At 48.4% G+C, this 25,845-nt stretch overlaps 2 protein-coding genes across 9 annotated transcripts in view; one reads left to right on the forward strand and one right to left on the reverse strand.

Moving 5' to 3' along the window:
- The window catches only part of PPP1R9A (protein phosphatase 1 regulatory subunit 9A), a 151,652-nt gene extending 145,225 nt beyond the window's left edge, over positions 1-6,427 (forward strand). For all 6 annotated transcript variants that reach the window (XM_066991741.1, XM_048075449.2, XM_048075453.2 and 3 more), the window contains one exon: positions 572-6,427. In XM_066991741.1, coding sequence (XP_066847842.1) covers positions 572-784 — 213 coding nt within the window. In that variant the 3' untranslated portion in view covers positions 785-6,427. The remainder of the gene's footprint in view (positions 1-571) is intronic.
- LOC106037501 (serum paraoxonase/arylesterase 2) lies at positions 3,534-22,894 on the reverse strand. Of its 3 annotated transcripts, none has more exons than XM_048075459.2 (10): positions 22,738-22,894; positions 19,974-20,044; positions 15,389-15,444; positions 14,046-14,211; positions 12,867-12,993; positions 11,792-11,992; positions 11,050-11,131; positions 10,391-10,519; positions 9,419-9,587; positions 3,534-6,660 (listed from the first exon to the last, which is right to left on the reverse strand). In XM_048075459.2, the coding sequence occupies exons 1-9, from the start codon at positions 22,809-22,811 to the stop codon at positions 9,429-9,431; spliced, it is 1,065 nt and encodes a 354-aa protein (XP_047931416.2). In that variant the 5' UTR covers positions 22,812-22,894; the 3' UTR covers positions 3,534-6,660; positions 9,419-9,428. The 3 variants fall into 3 exon arrangements, with proteins under 3 accessions (XP_047931416.2, XP_047931417.2, XP_047931415.2); XM_048075460.2 differs by lacking the exon at positions 3,534-6,660 and adding an exon at positions 8,457-8,772; XM_048075458.2 differs by lacking the exon at positions 3,534-6,660 and having other exon boundaries at positions 8,457-9,587.
- Positions 22,895-25,845: the final 2,951 nt, after the last annotated feature.

Below are 25,845 nucleotides of genomic sequence, written 5' to 3' on the forward strand. Positions count from 1 at the left end.
GAGGCTGGGTACCAATCGTACTGTCTTAGAACTAAATACAGTTTTGATGTATAAAGTATGCATTGGGTCTTGTAGTGAAAATACGAGCTTGGTGTTGTCAAAAATGACTACGGGAAGGAGTTGTGGGAGGCTCAGCATATCTGAAAGTCAAAGTTTGGTGTTTCTGAAATTTCACTAACTCTAGGGTTTTTAAAAGACAGCAAGTGAGGTTCTGACTAAGACACAGCTGTGGGAATTGGGAAGTCTTGTTCTGTGTAGATTTCAATGACTTCAGGCAAACACTTTAATGTTTCTTTGTCTTGTTTGATCAAAGAAATGAGTATAACAGAATTTTGGTTACAATGAGACCTAATTCTTTAATATTGTAGAAGTGGAAAGCATGGAAAGTAGTACAGGTGTAAAATGTTATTACTTTCACTTCAGTAATGTATCTGACTATACCTCAAGTTTGCTTAATTGTGATATTCTTCTACCTGAGAAGAGTTGTTATTGTTAGAATATGATAAATTTGATGAGAGATTAAACAGTATGAAAATCTCTTTCTTTTTTAATTTTGTTTTCCCCATCTCAGGCTCTTGGTATGACATCCTCCCAGGACAGAGCAATCATTAAAAAAAAGCTAAAGGAAATGAAAGCATCCCTGGAGAAGGCTCGCAAAGCTCAAGAGAAAATGGAAAAGCAAAGGGAAAAGCTTCGGAAGAAGGAGCAAGAGCAACTGCAGAGGAAATCGAAGAAAACAGACAAGTGTTCATCAGATGCAACAGAGGGCACTAATGAGCAGTGATGAGCAGAAGTGCTGCTGAGTTAGTGATGTGGAGGCACTTCGGGGGAAGAGAAACTCATATCCACTCTGTTGCCCCTTCAGCTTTCTTGCATTCATGACACGAGTGTGTACAGAGAAATGGGGCTATAAATAGGACGACTAGGGAACTTTATATCGTGTAGTTTTATTTTCCCGCATATCCAGCTCACGCTCGTTGTTGTTGCCATGTGAAACAGTCCCAGCCCCTCGGTTCGTTTTGTTGTTGTTGACAACTAAGAGATTTCATATTTGTGTGGCGGTGTTTCCTTCCAAGCTACTCTTTTCTATCGAGCTCTGTGTGTTTGGTCACTTCAATAACCAGCATGATGCTGAGGAGCATGGTCCACTGCTTCCCCTCTTCTGAACAGGATGGCCAGTCAAAGCAACCAGTGAACGCTTATTCAGCTGGGTAAAAGGAGTCGTTCTCTGCCTGATAGGAGCTGACCTAACTTTCTAACTGGAACTTCAGCTTCTCTGCCGGGTTTTGATACTCAGTTCCGTCTACTGGAGTAAGTTTCATCTTGCATCAGTACCTTGAAGCGACACTGCTCCGGATACACAACTGTTCAGTGACTTCTTAATATACACTGGAGATAAAGACAGAAGAGTTGACATCCCCCCTGGGTAAAAGACGGGAGGTGAAACTCTTTCTGTTAACTGTACAATAGTTAATCCAGGAAGGAGGCAAAGCCTTAAATGATTATGTGGGTTTACACAGAAATCTGAGGATAACATTTATCCTTTAGGTATCTGAGCGAGGATGAATTTCTAACTAGAGCACAGCATATAGATCTGTATAAATTTCTTTGTGCTCCCAGTGTGTAGGCAACTTTCTTATAGCACACTCCGCTTTCTTTTTCATGTATTTTGAACAGGAAACTGGGCTTATTTTGTTTTGTTTTGTATTTTTTTCCAAGAAAAACACCACATCTTCAGATGCATTCTCCAATAAGTATTGGAAGTGTAAGTTTTGTGCTGTGCTGTTATGAAGCTGTCATTGGAAACATTATCAGAGTCTGCTAAAGACTTTCAGTTTTTACAGAAGTGCACTTTAAGAAGAGGAAGAAGAGGGATTCTGGCTAAAATTAAATTCTGTACATTGCTGTTAAGATCAATGCTGCCCTGGAGGTGAAGGTTACTAAATCCAAAGCTGCCATGTATTAACTATTTTGATTGATGTGTTTAAAGAATATCCCTAACAAAACAAGAATTTTGAAGTGTAGGCTGTAGAATATTTGGATGGTTTAACAGTGGTCTTGTTGCATATGTCAGAGGTTTCTATTATCCCTGTCTGTGAGTCCATTGGCGAAGCCTGCTGAGTAGTTTTGGCTATGACAGAAGCAGTGGATAATGTTACTGCCTCTTAAAAGCAGTATTAAAATATTCAGTATTTCTTGAAAGGAATGGAAAGACAACCAGCAAATATCTACAACAAGAAGCTGAAGGTGTTACATTACTGCTTTTAGTCAAAGCTAACTATGCAGCAGCGTCTGTATTTGAAAAACATCACTTTCCTTTTGTGCATCCTGCGAGTTGCAGTCTCCATCTAGTTAGTCATGTTAACACGTGAATTGTTTAAGACGTTGATGCACAGTTACAAATTTGAACGTAACAATTGCCAGCCTAAAAAATGCCAACATTGAACTCTTTGGAAGAAAATGTTTGTTTAGTTTGGCTTGGCTTCTCTTCTGCTCTGTACTTTATGGCATTCAGATCTGTGTCTGTCGAGTTCTGTGAAGCTCAGATTTGAAACAGTTGGGGTGCAATGTTTAGAGTTAAATGTCTTTGATCGTAACAATTTCTTTGATGTGTAAAATGCTCTGTCAGCTGACAGAGCCTAGTTCATTCAAAACTAATGCACAACAGATCTATTTAGTCTTAGCTTTATTTTTCCTTCCAAATCCAATTTCTACAACTTTCTGATGTATGCTCTATTCAAATACAAAAATGAAATTACCTTAAGAAATACTTCATAATATTTCTAAAGGCTTGTGATATTTTTCTTGAGATAGACCACTGGCAAAAAAAATACACCTGCTAACAAGAATTCCGCATTGAAATGAATCTTTCTGCACTCTTCGTTGGAGAAAAAATATACAGATGTTTAATAGCCTCATAAAACTCACATTCTGTTATTTTAGGAGGTTTTGAATTTACATTCAAGAGAAGTTATCTGGAAGAAACTGGAAATTTAATATTTTAAATACAATGTTGATAAAATGCATTCAATGATTTTAAATTATGTTTACATTATAATGTTTAAGTGGTTGTATGCAGTAATCTATGGTGGTGTTCCTGTTCTGTGTTCTCTGTTTTCCTAGGAACCTGAGCAGACTGCTCGGCATATACATGGAGTTTTCCTTCTTGCTGCTTAGAACAATTTCTCATTAATTTCTTTGTAAATCAAGCTCTTATTCTGCAGAATAACTAATTCGACTTAAGTCCTTTAAGTATCCGGTGGGTTTTATTGCTATGTGTAATTTTACTTTGTTAGTCTCTGATTAAAAAAAAAAAAAATCTAACTTAAAAAGCAGTAGCTTTAATTTAAAATAAAACCATAAAATGCATATTGATCAACACATAAAAACCAAAAGAAACCAAGCAATGTCAAGAGTTTGTTCCTCTTTCTGTGATAACAGAGATTTATGCGGTTCCTTTTACTAAGTATGTTAACATTTTGGGGACATACAGAAATGTCACCAGATTACAGACATAAAGACCGGTGCAGCAGTTTGAAACTTTTATTCCTGTTCTCTAGGATCTTTAAAGTTGCGTTGCATTTCCTCCCCTTGTGTTGTGTAATGACATACACGAAGCAGAAGATGAGGATGTCTCATCATTGTCAGCTTAATTTCCTGTAAACCAGTGCTAAGTCAGCCTAATGGTTTGTGTGTGTGGGTATTAAGAAGAGACAAATGCCCCACGCTAAATGACTGGAAAGAGTTTTTCTTTGGGTTCACCTGCAGATGTAACTGTAGCCTACTTTTGCCCGTTTATTTCTGGAGTTAAAGCTGTTCTGGATGGGCTGGCTACAGAGTGCTGTGCAGGCGGCTCGCGTTAGCCGTGTCCCTGTGTCAGCTGCCCAGCGGGGCGACGCAGCTGCCTGGAGAAGTCGGCTTCTGCACGGTGGGGCCACCTCCGTGAGCGCTGGCTGTGCTTACCCTGCTGCACCTTGCCAGTCTGTGGACATGCAGGTACCGAGCCTGGCAGGGAGCAGGCACAGCCCGCAGTGCAGAAGGGAGTTAGCTGGACGTGGAGCTTTGGAAAGGAGAAATAGGAGATGCAACAAGGCAGGGCGCCTTATTCCTGAAGTCCTGCGCTGAGGCTCAGGAGAGCACGGTGGCTCTTTGCTGTATCCAGATCTCCCGGACATACTGGTGTCACTTGCTGCCAGCTAGTTTTTCCTACGTGGGGTGCCTGCAGCCATCTGCTGTGAGTTAAAACTCCCAATTAGGTGTCCGTTTGCCTGGGCAGATCAGGACCAGGAGGTGAGGAAGGAGCCCAGGCTGTTCCATTTGCATTTCCCCCGTCTGAGCAGGACCGGTGGTGCTTGCTGTGAGCAGAGCCTGTTCTAGGTCACAGGCTAAAATCTCATAGTGGAACAAAACCAGCACTAAAAAGCTGGGTTTTAGAAGAATTACTGAGCAGCTTGCCTCTGAGGCTTGCCAGTCCTCCATTCTCATTGACGTTCAGAGGTGCTTGACACCCAGTACCAGGATACTTCAGCTGCATCACTTCCATCAGCGCCTCCTGGCCTCCTGAGCTGCTCCCCCTCCACCTTCTGGCTCACATGCCAGCAAGCAAGAAGTGGGCGATGTTGCACAGCAATTTTGGAGAGTTAATTCTGTTCCATGCAAAGCCAGGGAAAGAAATGCCACTTCTTACTAGTGCAGAAGCCAGTTGTACAGTAGGAAGGCGAAGGATCCTTACTTAGTTGTGCATGGCCAAGAAGTGCCGTGTATAGCCAAGAAGCGCCACTGTAGGCACCATCTCAACATGGAAAACCAAAAGGGTTTGCGCATAGATGTAGCTCCTTAAAGACCCTGCAGTGCCGCCCGTACTGTTTATCAGTGCTGAAATTTAAGGGAAGCTTGCAGGAATGAAGTCATGTGTTAATTGTTTAGCCGTGTGTTTACAAAGGAAAAGCAAAACCCGATCTGGCTCTTTTTAGGTGTGGCCACTTCCCCTGCGGTATCATCAAACCCAGTGGCGGAGGGGCTGGACCCTTTCAGTTGTATTTCCCTCATCCCACGCTCTCCCTCACTTCAAAACCTCAGGAAACCTGTGCCGTGGGCCAAAACACTGAAAATAAATAAATAAATAAACGTTTGAAAGAAGCAGGCACATGCTTAATTAACTTGTAAGTCCTTAGCAGTTGAGTTGGGCAAAGTGCACAGAGGAGTTGAACGGTTCAGGTTCAGTCTCGTTTTGGTAGTGGCTGAAAATAAGGAAATGAATTGGTCTTTCTGGAAATGAAACATTCGGGTTGTTTGTGGCTTGATTTCTCCTGAAATAGGTGCACGTGGGTTTGTGTGTGTAGGCGCACAGGTCTGGCCATCGCTACCCATGCAGCCCCTTCACCAACAGCTGGGAGCTGTGGGGCTGGGGGGGATGCGGAGGAGTGAAGCCCTCGCCCTGAGCTTCCCTTGTGTTTTTTGTAGGGTCTCCAGTAGTTAGCAAATGGCGAGATTTTGGAGTTCTGTTTAAACCATCCCCATGGTGCTCCTCTGGAGGTCTTCCTGTTTGTTGGCCTTGGGGTGGTTTTGTGGTGAGGGGGAGCTTGGCAGGACTGATGTGTCCGTATTACTATTCTGGGAAAAAAAAACCATCTTCATATTTTCTACACCTGACTTTGGTTTCTGTTGGCGCGCTTTCAGCAGCTCGTTTCTGAGCAGGGCAGTGCGTGACACCCAACGTGACGTACCCAGGCATCGCAGTTGACGGCGGGATTGCAGAGTCCCTTTCGTTAACCTCCTCTGCCTGTCTTACTGTAGCTTCTCCACCTGTAGGACTGTGATTTTTTCGAAGCTGTGACGCCATCACCGTGACACCGAGCCCTCCAATCCCTCATTACAAAGCGCGCTTCCTGTTGCAAGGGGCGGTGGGACCGGTGCTTCTGCCGCAGGCGTTAAGCAATGGTTTGACAGAGGTGGGTCTAAAATGCACTGTGCTCACTGTAAAAATTGGCTTCTTACGTTGTTTCTTTTTCTACGGTCGAAGAGGTGGTTGCGCTTCAGATTTTTTCCTTTTTCTGTTGTTTTTTAAAGAGGTTAAATGTATATGAAGTGCATGTTGATCCTGAACTTTTTGTTTGTACATCTTGGTGTCTAATCATCTGCATGAAAGACGCAGTAGTGCCATGTCTGAGCTTGTTCCCTTGTGCTTGGTTAATAAGAACTTCTATAGATTGTTGAGTTTTCCCCAAAACGATTTTCTTTAATATTTAGTTATTTGGAGACATCAAAACAAAACATCATGGTGGCCCTTTGTTTTCTTACAGTTTAAATACAAACAACAAAGCCTTGTGGTTTGAAGTTAATTTGTTAGTGTAAATAAATTTCTTGCCAATGAGTATTATTGTTGTTAGACAACGAATGCAATAAAATGAGAAATCCTGAATCTTTATTAGAATTTGTTCCGAGTCCTCACTTTCCTGCCCAGTTGTTGGTTGTTTCGGAAGACACAATAAGTGGTAAGCACGGGAGGGCAGCTGCTGCTGCACGCGCCGGGTTCGCAGCGGGGGGAGCCTTGCCCCACTTGCTCCTTCCTCCCTTCTGGTCGCTGCCGAAGATTGCTTTAATCCCAGCTCCTGGCCAGAGGGCCGTGATTCCCAGGCATCAGGTTGGATCATGTACAGTCTGTAATTATGTTAAATGAGGTTAAAAAAATAGGGTAAGGAAAGATAATGGCGTTTTTATCTGAATATGCAGATGAAATGTACATCCGGTCTTGCTGCAGGTTGATGTACAAATAGGCCGCCTTCACACTGATGCTGGCCGATGTTTGTCTTTAAAACTGCGTTAGTTTTGGTTTATTGAACATGTTACTCTCAAGTGTAGCTTAGCGGTAATGGATGTTCTGCATAGTCAAAGTACAGTTCACCTGCTGGACATGGTAACAAGCCTGTATTTTTATTTATTCTGTTTTAGTAAAGCATTAAATTAGGAGGGCACTGACTGTCCGATTTGTCTGGTGACTACAGCCCCTAGGATTTACATCTGGCCGAATCTAGGCCAAGTACTCGGCCCTTAATCTGGATGGGAAGCCTCCTAACCCAGCCTGGGTTTCCCCGTGGCTGAATCACAAACGTTTCCTTCTGCCGATATGGCCACCACCTGCAGGAAGATAAAAGCATCCCCAACCCATAAACCAGATGAACTTAGTTAAAATAGGTACATTACAGCATTGAGGCTCTAAGTCCAAAACTTGCGTGTAAAATGTGTCTGCCCAGCAGCATCCCGACCCTGCAGCCATCACACCTGTGTCCTGGTAGTTGGTACAGGTTGTCACCGATACCTGCAGGCTGGCTTCTGAAATGCCTGGGTTAGGGTTAGGGGTAGGGTTGTTGGTTTTAGGGTTAGGCTTAGGGTTACGGTTAGGGTTAGCATAAATGTAGTCCCAAAACAGTGCCTAGTCGGTGTTTTGGCTCTGTTACCACCGCTTTGAACTTGAGAACAAATAGTGACACAAACAAAGCAATCATTTCACAGAGCTAGCTCAAGATGTTGATGGCTAATCACTAGTGAGTCAATAGCCCAGCCCCTCTTTATTGTGAGCCCTTCCTTCAGATCAGTCCCGCTGCTTTGCTCTGGGAACACCGTGTGTTCCTCAGCCGCAGGTCCCTGCAGGAAAGCACGCCGCTTCCCAGGGAAATTGAAAATATCCTGCGGGGAGAGAAATGGCTAAGGAAGGAGCAGCAAAGGCAGAGCTGCGGTAAATGACATCGCTGAGCACGTGGTGCTGTTGGCTGGTGCTAAAGCCGAGTCCTGCAAAGAATGAGACAAAAGTCATCCTCATCTGGGGCCAGTTCTGTGCAGTGGAGCGGCACTTGATCAGCCTTCTGCACGCTGTGGCGAGCAAACAACTTGAAACCCTGCTGCAGCTGGACCAGCCCCCAGTTACCAAAGCCTCCAGAGGCAGACAGCAGCCCCTGGGCAGCGCTCAGCTCCCCGGGTTAGGGCTGGACCTTGCTGGAGAGGAGCTGCGGGCACAGTCTGTGCGCCGAGCGACTCACGCAGCGCTGTGCCCAAGAGGGGAGGGCGTCCTGCTGCGTCCTGACAGCCCGAAGCACCCGTCACCACCTCTAGCCACCACCAGGCCCCTGCAGCACCCGCTGGGCAGGGCTGCTGCGGGTGGGACACTGCGGGTGGGACGCAGAGCGCCTCGTAGGCACAGATCCCTGGGCCGGCAGTGCCGGGCAGCACAGGGGCAAGCCCAGAAGCTGCAAACAGGTGTCCTTCACAAAGCAGCAGCAGCGATCAGAGGTGGGACAAGGAGCTGCAGGAGCTGCTCGGTGTGCGAGGCCAGCCGCGCTAAGGCAAGCAGAGCTCGCTCAGGGGCAGGCGGGCAAGCGGTGGTTCAGATGGCGGCTTCGCCAGGACCGGCGTCCCGCAGTGCGCGCTGCAAAGCACGGGACTGATTGCCAGCTGCAGAGGACGCTTAACTCTGTTTATTGAAAACGACGACCAACCACCACCACCCTCAAAACATCAGCGGATGGAAACCCAGCTAGGTCCTTCAGCAGGGCAGAGTACAGTGCTGTTGATAAGTGCCAATGGGTGACTGTGGAGTGGGTGCCCAGCCGTGCTAAACTCCGCTCCGCACCGCCTGCAGCTCGGCACAGGACAGGCACAAACCAAGCCTGGTGGCAGTCACTGTGGCAAAGCGCCCGCGAAGGCTCCCTGTGCTGTGACAGACAATGACAGCTAATGTGCTTTTCACTGGAGGTCTTTGGGACTTGTTTCCTGCTCCTTAAGAAAAAAACAGTCTTCTTTAAGCTCCCTCTGGAAGGCTCAGTAAGAAACCACTCCAGAGCGATGCCCCCTCTTTTCTCAGCAGGATTAAGACTCATGAAAGTGAAGTAATGTTAGGAAATGGTTTAAAAGGGGAAGAGGGAAGAAGTGAGACTAAAATATCATTTATTCTCCTTCCACTGATTTCTGAAGTGTTAGGGAAAGCCCGGATCAGGAAGGCTTAGAGAAAGAACCCCTAGCACAGTCCCTAGGGAAGGCCAGGGTCAGTGACAAGAAAGCACACCAGACTGGTCGTTAGTAATTCTCATTAACAAAACCAATTTTCTCAGACAAAGCCCAGAAATCCAGTCGCAACAGACAACTCGAAGTCTGACGGTTTCAGTCATTTGTCATCTGAATTTGAACTTCTGCTTTACCCTTTGTTACTGTCGTGAGGTACTCCACTCTAAAGAGAAGCTGGTTTCTCACCTTCAGTTCCATTTCCTTTACCGCTACGTAAAACTCTCCTTCTGGAGAGGAAGGCTACAATGCATTTCCATGACTCTGGTTAACGTTTATTGGCACAGTCTCATCCTTAGGAAATCTAGCACAAACTAGGTGAGTTCACAAGGAACTAAATCCTTCCCCCTGTGACAGCTCTTACCCGGGACCAGCTATAGCTCACAGTACAGGGCTCTGTGGAAGACGGTGCCGATGAGCAGCTTCCCATCGTGGATGGATGCCACCGAGCTGCCCTGCAGCACGGAGCCATCGTCGGCGTACACGCGCGTCACCGCCGGCTCCTCCGAGAGGATGTTCTGGATGCGCAGGACCTGCCGGAGGAGGGGGACACGTCTACTGAGAGTGCTGCGGGTAGAAATCCCCCCCCGAGGGCAGAGGGAACATCCGGACGTTAACTTAAATAAATCAGCTGGATCAGCTGCTGCGTACGGCAGCAGTTTCACCCTGTGACAGGGCCACGGGTTCTTTTTCCAGACAGAGTAAACAACTGCCCTCTACCCTAAATCTACTGCTACCGAACGGGGTAATTTTGACAAGTGTCTTACAGGGAGCATCAGACAGCTCTAAAACCGAACGTCCGGCCAGCAGCACCTGCAAGCCCCGCCGCTAGCGCTCCGCTGGCAGGGCCTCGCTGGTTGCAGAGGGGAGAAGGACTGCAGTGGGAAGAAGGACTGCAGTGTCACCTGCTGATGAGCAGCACTTGCACAGACAAATCATTCCAGAGAGAACGCTTCTGGCCCTGCTTTGCGCTCAGTCAGTGCTTTCCTTTGGCAAAGAGGTGCTGGCTCAGTAATTAACACAGTTCATCAAAACCCGATTGCGCCACCACAGCTGCACAGAAAGCAGCCTAAGGAGTCCGGACTGACTGAACTGCTAAGTGGAAATTATTCTGTTGTCCCAAAAGGGTCTGAATCGATGTTTGTAAACTGAGGGAGTGCTGCTCAGGTTTCCCTTGTGAGAGCAGAAGCTCTCAGCTGGGAGCCAGCGTCATCTTTGCCTTCACAGAGGCCGGCCAGGCACTGTTTCTATGTTAAGTTAAACCAGGATGATATGGACATTGCCACTTTCTGGCACAGACATAGCCCAGAGACCAGTGACATCTCCCAAAAGGCACCTCAGAGGCAGGAAGATTTTCTGGGTCGTTGTAGAAGAGCTTCATCCCATTGGGATGACATCCTGTCCAGATGTCCCCAGTGTCAGGGTCGACAGACAAGTTATCGACGAGCGTGTCCAGCTGCAGGGTCTATCCAACACAGAGAGAAAACAAGAGAGACACTAAATCTATCAGAAGTTCTGGATGCAAAGTATAAGCCTGTCTTATTTTCAGTCATTATCAATAGGCTTATCCACGACTCTCACTGCACACAACCTAGTTTGATTTCTTTTCATTCTCTCCTCCCCTAGGGCCGTCTCCCCCCACCCAGTGTGCTTTATCCCCTCCTCCGAGCTGGGAGCCTGCTTGCTGCTCTGAGCTTTCCCCTTCAGCTGCCTTCAAGCCATTCTGATGTTGGTTTTATTTGTGCTTGGTGGATTCACCCACGCTGCCCAAGGCAGCCTTTCGCCATGGCTCTAGCAGCACTCCAGGATCCCTCCCTGCTGCTGGTGGGACCTGCTGGTGAAGACCTGCAGCTCTGCAGCGGGGCACCAGCCCGCAGCAGGAGCTGTTCCAGCTCAGAACTTCACACGTGAGCAGGTTGAGAGGTGAAGCCTCACGGGGACTAATCTGTCTGAAACCTGCACGTAGCTCTTTTTTTGGGAACAGCCGCACCTTACCTTCACATGGGTTAAATTCCAATTAGCATGCTTTTCCATAACATGGACTTTATGATCTAATATATCTGCAACATAGATGTACCTTCAAAAGAAAGCACCTCTTAGCAATGTGCACGAGTAAGCAGACCCCCAAAAACAGTCACTTCCTCACGTGTAAACCCAGCTCCTCCTGCAGGGAATGCCAGCTCACAGTCCTCGCATAGTAACAGAAATTTCAAGCAGGCCAGAGTGCACTGAACCAAAGCCAGCCTGCTGAGACACTAATGTAGCTTCACACTGTGCCAATTCTTCCATCATGACACTGAAGCAGGCCTGGGTTTGTCATATCCCCAGATCTATTTTTTTCTTATATTTTTTAAATTTAAGGCCACCTGTCTGAGCCACACGACTGGCTAACACAGGGTACAAACTTCAGGACTGTAGAGCATTCCTCGCTTTCAGAAATTCCGCCCCATTGATCCTTGCAAGCAATATGCACAAACTTCTGTATCAGCTGGTTAAAATGGAACAGCTTTTGCTCCAATTGTACACAAACCACCACGCACAGCAGGAAACACTGCGTGCAGTTAAAGACATTTGACTTCTGTTCTACAAACCCTTTGCATCGCTTATCTTTTACAGGTAGCACCTTGCCTTGTATGAGCCAGCTTAGCCACTGACCACAGAGGTCCTGTGTGCCCAGAGTAGGATTTCAGGATTCTTGTGTCTGATTGAACAAAATCTGAGGCAAGGAGAAACTTACTTTTTATCAGGAGAAATGTTAATTCCGTTGGCTGAATAAAACCCAGCTGCTACTTCTTTAACTTCTTTTGGACTGTAGTAAACAACATTTGACCAGGTTAAACCCAAGTACATCTCCAAGAACATCAAGATGAAGTCGGAGAAGTAGTGATCGTTGGTAGCATAGAAGCTGTCTGGCCCCATAGCCACTATATCATTCACACTGAAAAAAAAGAGAGAGAGAAAATGAGAAAATGAGAAAATGAGAAAATGAGAAAATGAGAAAATGAGGGAAAGGGAAAGGGAAAGGGAAAGGGAAAGGGAAAGGGAAAGGGAAAGGGAAAGGGAAAGGGAAAGGGAAAGGGAAAGGGAAAGGGAAAGGGAAAGGGAAAGGGAAAGGGAAAGGGAAAGGGAAAGGGAAAGGGAAAGGGAAAGGGAAAGGGAAAGGGAAAGGGAAAGGGAAAGGGAAAGGGAAAGGGAAAGGAAAAACGCCCAGAACTATGCAGTGCTGAAACCTGACCAGGATGGTAGGACATAAACTGGAGATCTGGCTACCTGTCTACAAGCCCACAGAATTTTTTCTCTCTTTTGATTACATTCAGCTGGAAACCAGAAAAAAACAGTAGGAATTGTGACAACTTTATCTTTCAGGCTACCTTTATCTTACAGTCATTTTGCGTTAGTGCAGAGCAAGAAAATTCTGTACGCAAAAAGAAATGAAAAAAGAAATAGCTAAAAGTATGCTTATTTTTACAACACCGCAAATTCAGAATAATAGAGTATCTGAAGATTCATATCTGCAATCAGCTGAGACCGGGTTACATGAGAGATGAAGTGAGTGCCAAACCAAGCTAATTCACTGGCATCAGTCGCAGTGGAGCTTACGAGTGATTTAGTGGTACAACTATTAAAAATCTCATTATAGAAGAGACTGGCGGAACACAGTTTTTAATGGTAGGGATAACAAGTAATCAATAAGAGAAAGCAGAAAGCTGATTAAAGAGAAAATGTTTCGTATTAATAATACTCTAAAACCAAAATCATCCTACATCGGATTTTACTGTTCTTCTGGGGGAAGACTGTATTTGGCTCCATACCTTGCCAGAAGGTCATGTCGAATGGTTTTCAGATGTACAAGAGAATTGTCATCTTCTACAAACTTAAACACTTCTACTGTGCTCTTCTGGTGTGGGTGATTCACAACAAAGAGGTACACGGTGTCGTCTTAAAAGAAGGAAATGGAAAAAGGATGAATTTCACTAGATCTCTGCAACACTAGTATGGAACACTTTGGGTTTGGTTTTGGTGCACTTCCCCCCAGCTCTTCAGAAGCAGAATGACGAGTAACAAAGCAATACAGGATGCCACAGCAACCGGATCCAGATCTCCAGCTACCCTTTGACTGGGCTCACCCTACGGAGCACTGCCATATAAAGTAGATTTTTACTATTTTTACCAAGGGAGAAATTAAGTAAGGGCACCATCTCCGTGCCCAGGCCACTGGGTTTTGCAATCTGATGCCCTACAGCGACTGCTTATATAAAATAGCCACAGCTTGCTGGGAAGGAAGGCTGGAACCCTAGCAAATTTGGGCGCTTTGGTTTATCCACCTCACCTGAGAAAGCTGCCCTCAAGCCTTGTCTTGTACTCCCTGTAAAGCTGCAGTCCCTCTGCAGGTGAGACCCTAAATTATCTGCCAACCAATTTCTCCAGTAGCGCTTCTCGTAAAGGGTACCTGCCTTTGTATGCAGGTGAAGCTGCAGGAATGAGTCTCTTTCTCTTAGCATTTGCAGGACTTCTAATTGTCTTGCTCAAAGCCTCAGTGAAAGGACAGGGGAGAAAGAGAGGACGGAGAGCATAAGGGATCTTCTAGTGGTGGCCATGGCCTGTCACTGCAGAGCACTCGCTGCCTCTTGTCTGCTCACTGCTAGTCAGTGAAGCATGTGTCTCCTGAAAGCCCTTGAACCCGAGGGTGAGACAGATGTAAACTGGCAAAGTAAATCTCGTGTGGCTTACAACTCTTGAAACATCTCTCGTGTTTTCTTCCCTTTCAATATACAGGGCAGCTTTCTGTCTCAGACAGGCTGAGACTGCATGCAAAGGCAGTTTGCAGCCGACCTCTAGAAAAGAACCCCAAGAGACCAAATGCCTGAAAACCTTTTTCTCCCCCACCAAGTGCACGCAGGCTATTGGGACTACAATGCAAGACCCCAAAGGGATTCCCGTTGCTCTTTAGGCTGAGATTTAATACCATCTCAGGTCAGAGCTCTCTTTACCTTTGTCTATGTAAGTACTGATCCCATGAGGGTTAAAGGATGCCAGGTCAAACCCACGGCTGATTCTCAGTTCAACTGCTCTGGGCTTCTCTTCATTCAAATCCATCAAAAATATTTCACCTGGTTTGTCTGGCGCGAAGCTCTTTAATCCTGGGTATTTCAAACCCTGTAAAATCAAAATATAAGAAATCACTTTTGGATGACAAGTACGAGGAGCACCGCAAGGCTGAAAACACTGGAGCCTTGCTTGGGCTTGCAAGCGTGCATCAGCCCTGCCTTCTGCTCTACCCCACCGTGCCGCAATGCAGGGAGAGGGGCAGGCTCTGCTCCCCCCGTGCACCCTGAAGTCACAGGGCCGAGGGAGCCACGCTGCTGGGGACAGGGCACCAGCTTCTACCCTGTGGTGGCACCCATCCCAGGCGGGACAGCCTTCCCCCCACCACTCCTCCCAGCTCCCTGCATCCTCCTGCCACCACCGAGGTGCCACCAGCCCCACCACGGTGCCCACAGGCTGCACAGAGCATTCCTGCCAGACCCCGAGTGTCCCCGTCAGCCAGCACCGAGCACAGCACCGGGGTCAGGGACAGGAATGGGACTGCCGCACCCAGGAGACACCAAGACATCCCCCGGGCCGTCATCCGACCTCAAACCCACTCTGGGGCAGCACGCTTCCTCCAGGCTCTCCCTGTGTTTCAGACCACTTCCAGAACTGACACGCCGGGGGACAAAACTGGAAGTCCAGCGCAGCCAAACGCATCCAGCAGAAACAAACGAAAGCCACGGTGAGCGGCAGTTCTGTGGCAGCTCACAATTTCTGCCATGAATTTTGCAACGATACTGTTCTCTGTGTGTCCCCAGAGCACATAAATCCAAAAAATAAAAACAAAAACAGCTTTTGTTTTAGAAAATAATCCCTGGGCCTCCTGATTCTGAAGAAAAGCTTGAGAAACTATAGCCTAGAGGCTAAAAGAAACAATCAGGAACAACAAAATCAGCACACAAAATCTGTGTTTCGTGTGGGTTTTTTTAAGATGATAGGGAGCCGACACACCTTTTCAACAAGGGAGAGGTTGACATTTCAACATTTCAAGCAAGCAGCATGAAAGAAATTCAGGGTTACACAAGTGCAGTGGGATACCCGCGTGAGAGCCGCCACCAGCACTTCTGTGTTGAGAAATGCACTTGCTCAAGCAGAAGGAAACACTGGGGAAGCCGACTCAGGACCGGGCTGTTCCCAAGGAGCCAGCCAGGGGGGCAGAAAAGGAGCCCGTGCTGCGGGTTTCACCTCTGCCCTCTGCAGACAGCGACGCAGGCCAGCCCCTGCGCAGAGGGAGAGCACTTACGGAGCTGATGAAAGCCAGTCCGTTAGGAAGGATGTCGATGTCTTCCGAGCCCCTTTCTGCAAGAAAGAGATAAAACAGCTTAACAATTCTCCGCTGAAAAAAAAAAAAATACAACTCCCATTTAGCGCAATCCCAGCTCACACGAATGCCGCTTTCTGGTACGGCTGCACAACAGATAAAGCTCAGCGGAAAAATTCAGCAGGGTGTTGAAAGCAAGAGCAGCGCTCCTGGTCAGGCGACAGCCCCGGGGTCACCACCTCTCCCCAGAGGCTTTGGGGTGTCCCCAGCGCCGCAGCCCCCGGGCAACATGGGACGTTCAGCCCTGCAGCGAGCGCTTGGTGCAGGTTTCAGACAGAGGGGCTGTCAGGCAGGGCTGCGGGAATCCCTCGGCCCCCCTGCTCACACCAGGCAACCCAGGGAATTCTGCACGCCGATTCTTGCGGCTGGGCTGGGACACTTCATTAAGACGAACAGCCAAATATTTAGTTAAAGCTCTCGACTGGCAGAGAACCTGCTCTATCTTTAACAGCTAAGGACTTGAATAGGCAGACCGCGTTTTTAACTGTGGGTAATCACTTCCAATATCGCCAGTTCCTGCAGCCCCTGCAATATTTTTCCCTGCTAAGAAAAAACATAAAATAAAAGCCCTTCAGTAAGAGCACTAAAGCAATTTCAGGCTTTGATCAAGTGCTCTCCACAGAGCTTTCGTCTGACTCAGGAGCACGTTTGCCATCCCATCCTTTCAGCGCTCCCCAGCAAATCAGCAGCACAAGCAGAGCTCCCGACGAGCTGTGCTCCAGGGGCCAGCTGCACCCCGTGGGTCACACCATCACATCACGCCCTCCCCTGCCTCACGTTATCACGACACACTGGGGCCATCCCAGCCTGGGGACTTCCCAAGCCACGTCCTGCAGTCCTGCAGGGGCTGCCTGCAACAGAGCGAGCCACGGAGGGCTGGTGACACGGACTTTGGAGCTCTGTTGCTCCAGGGAGCGAAGAGCTTGGTTGTATGCAAGTCCTAATTGTCCCAGCAGTAATCCGGCCAGGCTGCAATTTACCCAGGGAGGAACCAGATCCCCGAACTCACCCGTCCAGGCAAGTGCCAGAAGCACCCTCCTCCCTGGGGAGACGGTGTCACGACTTCCCCTGGAGGGACAAGGGATGGGGACAGCCTCATGACCCCCCCCTGCGCCACCCACTGCACTGACAAGCTGAACATCGCTGCCTTCTTAAGAGCAAAAGGTCCCGAGCCACGCTGTGCGGGGAGCCAGCCCATCTCCCCGCCTCCCGGCTGTTCCTGAATTTCGACTGGGCTGGGAGGCAGCGGGCACAGAGATGTTCAGAGCCTGCATTTCCCAACCAAAATCTGACTGTTCAGCTCTACTGACGTGCTGGTTTAAGCAACAAGCTCCTTTTCTTTGCCCCAGCTCTTGGGCTCCACAAGCCTGGACCCGTTTATAAAACGGGGCTGGTGGCAATTCCCCACTTGCTGGGATTGCTGCAAAGATAACATGGATAAACGTCAAGAGGCTCGTGGTGACAGGAGCTAGACAGACAGCGTTTGCTGGCAGACCACGCTGGTGAGCGGGCAAATAGCGTGAGGTGTAATTTATTTCCTCTGAACGAGATGCAGCCAAGCACGGAGACAAGAGAGCTCACTGGCAGCGGGTGGTTAAAAAGCACAAATTTGGGACGGGAGAGGAGCGAAGCGAGAGCACTGCCCCACTGCTTAGGAATTGCAGAAGCACTCACTGCCGCCTAGAAACTGCGGAGCAAAGCAAATTCGGGGCACTCCTGGGCTCCTGGCGCCTGTGGCAGAGGGCGAGCAGGGTTGGAAAAGCAGGAAAAAGCTCGCTCAGCAGCATCCTGCAGGAGCTGGAGAGGGAGACAGAGCTGCGGGGACCCCGGGGGGACGTGATGGGAGGGTCTGCCCTCACTGGCACCTGTGGAAGAAGGGAGAGGAACTGACCTGTTAGGTGTCAAAAACAGCTGAAGTTTGGGCAACGCAGTGCCCAGCTGTGCCACGCCGAGGGCTTGTCCACCAGAATATCAGAAGAGGCAGGGTTGTGTTTTTTTTTTAAATCAAGATACCAAGAAAAGTTGCTGTCTATCCTAGAAGCATGATTTAGTCTGTTCTTTATTTTATCGTAGTACGCGGTGTTCTGCTGATGCATCTAACAAAAAAAATGAGTTTTGTGTCCCAAAGGAAGCAGACAGCATGCCTGTATCCCAGGCATCTTTCCAAAATGCAAGTTTCTCCAGCAGTTTATGCAGTCACTTCTTGAACTTCAGGAATTACTTCAGGGCATATGGTTAGCTTATTATAAACCAGCAACATGATTAGACACCCATAAAATTCAGAAGACAGTGTTTATTCAACAAATCTATCCCTTTCTGCCTATTTGTGAATGAGATTAAGGATAAGCTACATTTTTTTTTTGTTTCTTTGCTCAATGTTTGCATCTTTGCTTATATTGCACAATATTTGAAAAGCAGAACAGATCGAAGTCTTTAAAAAGAGAGAGAGAGCAGGATGAAGTTGTGCAGAAATAAAAGGGTCCACTAGCGAATTTTTCCATTTACTCCAGGTTTGCTTCCTTTACTACTGACACATCGCTTTCCAAGCCATTGCAACAGACTGCACCAGATGCCTGTGCTTCCATGTACATGGTGGATAGCCGAAGATTGTTTTGCTCAGAGCTGACCCAGCCCATTACCTATGTCCCACTTAAGAGGCTACGAGGACTATTTTAAAGATTAAAATAAAGACAGACTGTTTGGTCAAGAGTATCTTAGAATTTTAAAGGACAAAGGCCCAGGAGGACCAAGATGCACAGGTACAAAGACATCTCAAACAAAGCCACCCACGTGAGCAAACGTACAGATCTGGGGAAAAGCCCTGGTTTGAACAGCACTACCTGTGCAGCACCTTGACACTAGGGCTCCTCGGTCTCCCCGAGAAGTTTAGCCCTCCCAGTCACATGAAACGAATCTCAGAAGACATTTGCATGGACCTGCAAACTTTTAAATCTGCAGCAACCCTTTGTTGTTTCCATTTCCGCCACACTGGACCTGCCGAGCGAGCTTCGCCGTTTGATTTTTCTGAAGAGCAGCAAATGACAGAGCGGAGCCGAGGCGAGGCGCACGGCTCCGTGTGAAGGGCCGGTGTTTTAGGAGCCCGTGGAGAAGCAGAAATGAAGCCCTGTAAATTGATCTGCTGCAGCCTCCAAGGAGAGCTGGGTTCTCAGAACTCACCTAATCCCCATGTAAATGTCAGGCACCAAAAATGAGATATTGTTTGGAAATTAAACAAAACTACGGCTGCGATTTCCAGTTCTCTCTCCTTCCTCAAGCGAGCAAGCATTTTGCAAAGGTCTTGTAAAACAGATATAGTGATGTGCTTAAAATAATTACTCAGAAGTGATGTACACACAAATCATCATCAAACAAGCACTATCCCGAGTCTTGTTTGAGTAGGTTACAGCTCAGTCTTGAAGACTTGGAAAGTTTTTTTCAATTGCAATTTCTAATGACTTCTTCTGCACATAACCCCAGGCGAAGGAACTCTGTAGACACTCATTCATTGCAGTAATGTGACTTTACAAAGGTGTTCCTGACGTGAGGAAGAAGCAAGACTGACGAAATCACCACAGTGACTCAGCAAGCTGAAAGGTGAGGCTCTTAAGTCTCGTCCAAAGACTTCATTACCCATGCAAAATCCATGCAAATTTCAACAGAACATAAGACATCTCTGAAAATACCACGGAAGGGGGAAAAAGAAGCCATTAAGGCTCTATTACGTTTAAAAAGTAGAATCTGGGGGAAAGGGAGATGGATGACATGTTTAAAGCTATCAGTTTTATACTCGGGTTATACGAACGGAAGAAGGAAAAAAAAGTTAGAAACATTCCCATGTGTTAAGCACGTGACCTAAAGTACAAAGTCAACATTTCAGCTGCTCTGTTGAACCTCTTCGCAAACCAGACTAAGACGACAAATATGACCCCTTGGTCTCTGAAACCACACAGCTACTTCGTGCGACTGCGCTGAACTCCGTCTGCCGTTTGCACTGTCCTATCCTAAACGTCCCCAAAATGAGGAGCTGAGCTAGGGGCCCCCAGCTGCCACGGAGCAGGTGGGCAGCTCCTTCACCACATGCCTGGGGAGTCGTCTGAAGGCTTCCACCCTCGCAGCGTGGCCTGTCTTAGAGCTGTCACCAGCTGACAGCCACCTGAAGGCACCTGCCCCACCAGCCAGCACACCCTCATCCGAATGCCAAATAAACTCAGTGACTTAGCGAAGGAGCCGCGTTTGCAAGGTACTTGTTATCTAAAAAATAAAATTAAAAAAAAAAAAAAAGGAACAGAAGCTTTAAATACCAATGACAAAAAGCAGGATGCCAAACGAACTAGTTTTTCAGTATAATTTTCTCCCTGTGGCTTCTCCCTACCCTGAAAGCCCAAGCAGCAAAGTATGTCTGAAAGTCAAATGCGCTTTCAGGATCAGGCTGAGAAGCTGGCTTTAACAACCTGTTTCAGAATAAGACCAGACAAAAGCAGTGGACTTGGTGGTTTTGAATACATACCAATCCCTTTTATGAGCTGGCAATTCGGGAGGGTTACAGGGTCGATTTCCCGTGCAGCATTGAGTCTGTTCCTGCAAGAGAAAAGTGCAGGTTGACAGCACACAGCCACTTCTAAAAAAGCAACACTCCTTGTGTGTCTTTAGTTTATTGCCTGCCATATCTCAGCGATGAATCAGATGTAAATTACTGAATAAGCAAAACCCAGACCTGACAACAACAATTACTCCAAACCACCACAGTGGTTACAGACTTCCAGAGATTAAATGATTCTCCTAAACTGAGTATCTCCAGGAGCTTGACCCACTTCAGGAGTTTCACAAGCTTTCATGAGCTTGTGCCACCCACCACAGCTAAAATGACAAAATAATTCGAGGGTCAGCCATGCTTTCTTCAGGTTTCAGCCACCTAAGCCTAGCAGCAGCCTGCAGTCAGGCCCAGCATTTCCGATGGGGAGAGGGCAACCTTCTACCCCAACCTCCGGCTACGTCTGGTGGCCAGGCCACCAGCAGCTACTCGCTCCATTTCTTATTCTACATCCAAAAGCAGCAACACTGTTGTTACAAGGCAGGACTGCTCATGTCCTAACAAGTGGGACTTGGGAGTAGGCCTTTTAGGATTTATTTCCCTGTCCCTTCATCTTAAAAAGCTTTTAGACTAACATCTAATAATGCATCCTTCTTTGCACGCGTACTGTGCAGTCCTGTTGAGGACGTACTTGCTCCAAGCACAGGACACTCTGAATGCAAAGATCCCACAGCAAAATCTAGCCACGCTTGCCCCCGGTGTCCCCTGCAGAGCCGTGCCCTGGCTTGGGCCAATCACGCCTAGCGTCTGCACTGCTGCTTGCCTGGGACTTCTCCCTTTCCATTTGCAAGAGTTTTCCCCAAGCGGTCTGCGAGCCCCGCAGCGCCAAAAGCACAGCAGGAACCCAGCCAGCAGCCCGGCAGAGATGATGATATCCCGACGGCATTCCCAGGGAAACACTTTGTGAACTGGAATGAGAGTAATTCAAAAGGACACTGGTCACAAGCCTACAGCACATACAGAGGCTTTTTCAAACTGCGTCAGTTTATCTAGCTCCGGCAGCCTTGGCTACTGAGCCAGATGGCCTAGATAGCTAGCTGGCCTTCCAAAAACACATCGGACGTGCAGACTGGGGGGGATGCAGCTTCAAGAAAAGCAGGAGCTCTGCCAGCTGGTGCCACCCCAGTGCTTGGCACCTCTCCCCACCCGCTTCATTGTTCCAGTTTCAGTCCTCCGCCTCCTGTCCCGCTTTGTGAGACGCACACAGCAGGCATTCCCCCTCCTTGAGCAGCGCCCTCTCACATATTCAAAGACCTCTCTCTCTTTCACTTCTCTGCTCTAGACTCAGCAGTCCCAGAACTTTCCTTTTCCTGACAGGACTGAAAATCACCTCCAACTGTTGGTTTTGCTCCCAGTTCTCTTCGAACCGCCAGCATCTTTCTGGAAGCACGCTGCTGTTTCGAGCAGTACGCAAGCTGAGGGCTGTATCAGTACAGAGCGTTATGAAATGATAACGTTGTGTACATATATGAACAACAGATACTGGTCATATAGATATCGTTCATATATATACAATCCATATATGCCCGTATATACATACACATAGGAACACTGTGTTCATGTATATATGAACAATGTCATACATGTATATTCTTCTGAGGAAACCAGTAATACAGTATAATTCACACTCGGATTTCATAGATTTGATAAGGGCTTTCTTCAGGGAAGAATTAGCAACTCCAAATTGTCAATAGGAGAATCTGTGTCACTTCAGTCAGTAACACACAAGAATTTCTTTTCCACTGAGCGAGTCTTACTCAAGACCATTTCGCAGCTATCAGCAACATAACAGATGCATAAACAACCCCGATTTAAGAAGAATTAGGTCTGTAGGACTTGTAACAGTTCTTCAAGCCTTATCTTTTGAGCATTTCAGGGATTTTTGTGTCCTACTATGCAGACACAATATACCCAACTCTCACGAAGAGCAAAAGGGCTTTGCTGGACTCCTGCCTTCTGGGTGGGGGTGGGTAGCAGGGAGGCCAGGAGAATTTGGGACTAACAGCTCTCCTCTTGAGGCTGTGCCTCCACGATTGCAGGGCACGCCGGCCGCTATCAGAAGCCGCACGCTGCCCAGCTCCCTGCCCGCCCGACGGCTGCTGCTCTGCCGCAGCCTGCTGAAAACACCACTTGCAGGAAAACCCACAGAGCGCCACAGACGCTGGGGGACCCTGCTTTTAACAGGATACCTGGCTTTACCAGATTCCCGATACGGCATTTGTTCTTGGGACTGGGAGAGGGGCATCCCCACGGTCACTGCATGTCGCCAGCAGTCGCGGACTCAGCGCAAGGTGCACTCACACCTGTGCCTGGGGGGGGGGGGTCCTGTGTTTTGGGGGGTCTGGCTGCAGGCAGTGCACACCTCCTTCTGCAATTAGCTGCAATTACCGCAGGCTTATGGCTCAGAGAGCCGGAGGGCATAGCAGCATAGATACAATGGGTTGGAAGGGACCTCCAAGATCATCCAACTCCAACCTGAGGACCACAGAGGTCCGCAGAGGTCAGAGGAGAGCTCACCCACACAGGGGCTGTGTCAACGAGAGGAGAATAACCCAAGAGCTCCCCTCAGCCCCGCTCCCGGTGCCACCGGCGGCCGCGGCAGCCGTGCCCCCGCTGAGGGGCCGTGCCCGGCGGCCCGCAGCTCCCCGGGCCGCCCCCCGCCCCCCCGCCGGGCCCTCACCGAAAGGCCAGCAGCCGCTCCGCCGCCAGGGCTGCCGCCATCCCGACGAGAGCCACCGCCAGCAGCTTCCCCATGGCCGCTCCCCGAGCCGCGAGCCCCGAGCCCCGAGCCCCGGCCGGCTCCCGCCCCGCCCCGCTCCGCCCCGGGCCGGGCCGGGCCGGGCCTGGCCGCCCCGCTCCGCCCCGGGCCGCCCCTCGGAGCACGGCGCTGCCCCGGGCGCCGGGGTGGTGCTGGTGGCGTGCCTCTGCCCTCGGGCCTCACGGGGGTCCGTGAGCACCCACGTCCCGTCTTCCCCCCTAAAGTGACCCCACGTCCCAGTTTGACCCCACCCCAAAAAGGGTGATCCCATGTCACAGTTTCCCCCCCAAAAGCGACCCCACGTCCCAGTTTCCCCCAAAGGGTGATGCTCGCCCCACTCCCACCAGCAGCTTTCTCCCCTTGCTCTCCTCTGGGATCCCCACGCAACAGGCTGCTCTTGCAGCGTTTTGGGGGTGCGCACCTTGCAGGGCCGCTGCCCTCCCTCAGCAGCTCTTTCCCTTTTCCTTTACCCTTTGCCTTCTCCATGGTCACGTGTAACTTTTGGAAATATAAACATATATGTTCAAAAATATAAAAATGTAAGATCACAAAACATATTGTGACTAATTTGGAACATATTGTTCAATAGAGTAAAAAGGCTTACAGAAGAATGCCTCTGTATTTTAGCCTGCTGCAGCACCACTTTGTTGGCATCTTATTTTTCATTTATTTATTTACACCACAGCTAAATTTGAAAGAGCACATATTACTTACTGCCTGTGTCCCACTTTTGGCCCCAAGTGGGTGCCATTCATCTGAAAAAATGTGGATATCAACAGGGGAGATGAAGAGTAGACATCAGAGTTGGTCATAAGGTGCCAAGTGTAGCCCTACTGTGTCAGACCAAGGGTTTGTCTGGCTTGACAGCCAGCAGCAGCTGTAGCCAGGGGCTTATGGAAACATAAGAAAATGAGAGGCAAGTTGGATTAATCCCCCAAGTCTCTTTCCCAGCTTCTAATTATTTTCAGCTCAGTTTGATGAGCTTTACCTGTTTAGTAACTCTCACTAGATGGCTTTCAAGTAGTTCCCTGTCTCCTCTTGAAGTGAGTAGTGCTTTTATCACATTCTTGCTAATATCACACCACCTAGGTAGTCTGTATAGTCAGGGCAGGAAAACAGTTACATGGAGGTAGCAATTCATATGAAAGGAGTATAAAACAGATTGCGACGTCTTCCCTAAAAAGTGGCCATTTCTCTGCGTTCATTAGACGAGGAGCCTTCAGTCACTAATCCAAGCACAAAAACTCTGCTCTCTAGATGCCTGACAGTAGGTGGACTGAATCTCTCTTGAAGTCTCTCCCCATCAAGTCCCTCTTGACTGAAAGAAGAGCCTGGCTGTCTCGGCAGCTTACCGCCAGCTTACCTCCTCAGCATAACCCCCGCCAGCCCGTGATCTGCCCCTCAGCACTGCCAGCCTCCAAGCATCCCCCTCCCCAGCACCCCTTGGCTGGCCGAGCAGCTGCGGCAATGCTACAAAACCCCTGCTGCTCACCCCCCGCCGCTCTTCGGTCTGTTACGATTTCTCGAGCTCTTTGCCTTTGGGGAATGCAGGAGAGACCTGGGAGTGATCCCCCGCTGTGTAGAATGATGGCTAAAAGCTGAAATGAGTTGTGTGCACATAATCAGCTGTAGAGTTCATGTCAGGGGAAAATGTAACAAGCTGGGGAGCGGAGGGAGTGAGCAGAGCAGGGAGATGGGATGTCTTCTTCTGATTTAATCACTTAGACTCTTCTAGAGACAAGGAAAGCAGAGAGGCCCCCTGTAAATATGTTGGGGGGGATTCATTTCATGTGGAGAACCAGGTGAGTAGCACTCCATAGATGCCTAGTCTTCCTCTCTATCTCTGCTCACAGCAGTAGGACGGTAGACAGCTCACTAAGTAAACAAAAGGTAACAGTCACATGGCTAAAGGTAAAGGAAATCATTTCTACTGAAACCTTTGGAAACCTTAAATGTCTCACTTATGGAAGATATGCCCTTTATGCCTGCTTCTCTATCAAGTATCATCTTTTTTGAGAGATAAGATACAGAAGCTGTGTCCACACAGATTTGGATTTCACAACAAACTATTTCAAAATGCATCAGGTTTGAAGCACTAATGAAACACAATGTGTGTTACCAAAGCAACTTTTAAAAAGCTAAAACATTTTTAATTGCATTTTTTACAACACAAACATGACAAACTTAACTAGACTCTTCAGATTATTTCAGGACGTATCAACACAAAATGGGCCCATGCGCACCTCATGAGGTTCAACAAGGCCAAGTGCAAGGTCCTGCACCTGGGCTAGAGCAATCCCAAACACAAACACAGGCTGGGCAGCAAGGGGATTGAGAGCAGCCCTGAGGAGAAGGACCTGGGGGTGTTGGTGGATGAGAAGCTCAACGTGAGCTGGCAATCCGTGCTTGCAGCCCTGAAAGTCAACCGTATCCTGGGCTGCATCAAAAGCAGCGTGGGCAGCAGGGCGAGGGAGGGGATTCTCCCCCTCTGCTCTGCCCTCGTGAGACCCCACCTGGAGCCCTGCGTTCTGCTCTGGGGCCCCCAGCACAGGAAGGGCACAGATCTATCAGAACGAGTCCAGAGGAGGGCCACGAAAATGATCAGAGCACTGGAGCACCTCTCCTATGAAGACAGGCTGAGAGAGCTGGGGTTGTTCAGCCTGGAGAAGAGAAGGCTCTGGGGAAACCTTACAGCGGCTTCCTAGTACCTAAAGGGGGTCTACAGGAAAGCTGGGGAGGGACTCTGTGTCAGGGAGTACAGAGATAGGACAAGGAGTAATGGTTTTAAACTAAAAAAGAGGAGATTTAGATTAGATGTTAGGAGGAAATTCTCCACAATGAGGGTGGTGAGGCGCTGGCACAGGCTGCCCAGAGAAGCTGTGGATGCCCCATCCCTGGAGGTGCTCAAGGCCAGGCTGGATGGGGCTTTGACAACCTGGTCTGGTGGGAGGTGTCCCTGCCCATGGCAGGAGAGTTGGAACTGGGTTATGTTTAAGGTCCCTTCCAACCCATATTGTTCTATGATTTCAT

The sequence above is a fragment of the Anser cygnoides genome, chromosome 2, assembly GCF_040182565.1.
Source record: "Anser cygnoides isolate HZ-2024a breed goose chromosome 2, Taihu_goose_T2T_genome, whole genome shotgun sequence".
Classification (NCBI taxonomy): Eukaryota; Metazoa; Chordata; class Aves; order Anseriformes; family Anatidae; genus Anser; species Anser cygnoides.

Bases quoted from the DNA above. Each gene is read 5' to 3' on its own strand.
- LOC106037501 (XM_048075459.2), bottom strand. From the start codon at position 22,811: ATGGGGAAGCTGCTGGCGGTGGCTCTCGTCGGGATGGCGGCAGCCCTG. The intron at 15,445-19,973 runs GTATGTATTCAA...TCTTTCTTGCAG, and splicing joins CCAGCTCATAAAAGGGATTG to AAAGGGGCTCGGAAGACATC. The intron at 12,994-14,045 runs GTAAAGAGAGCT...CCTTCTTTTAAG, and splicing joins CAGTACTTACATAGACAAAG to ACGACACCGTGTACCTCTTT.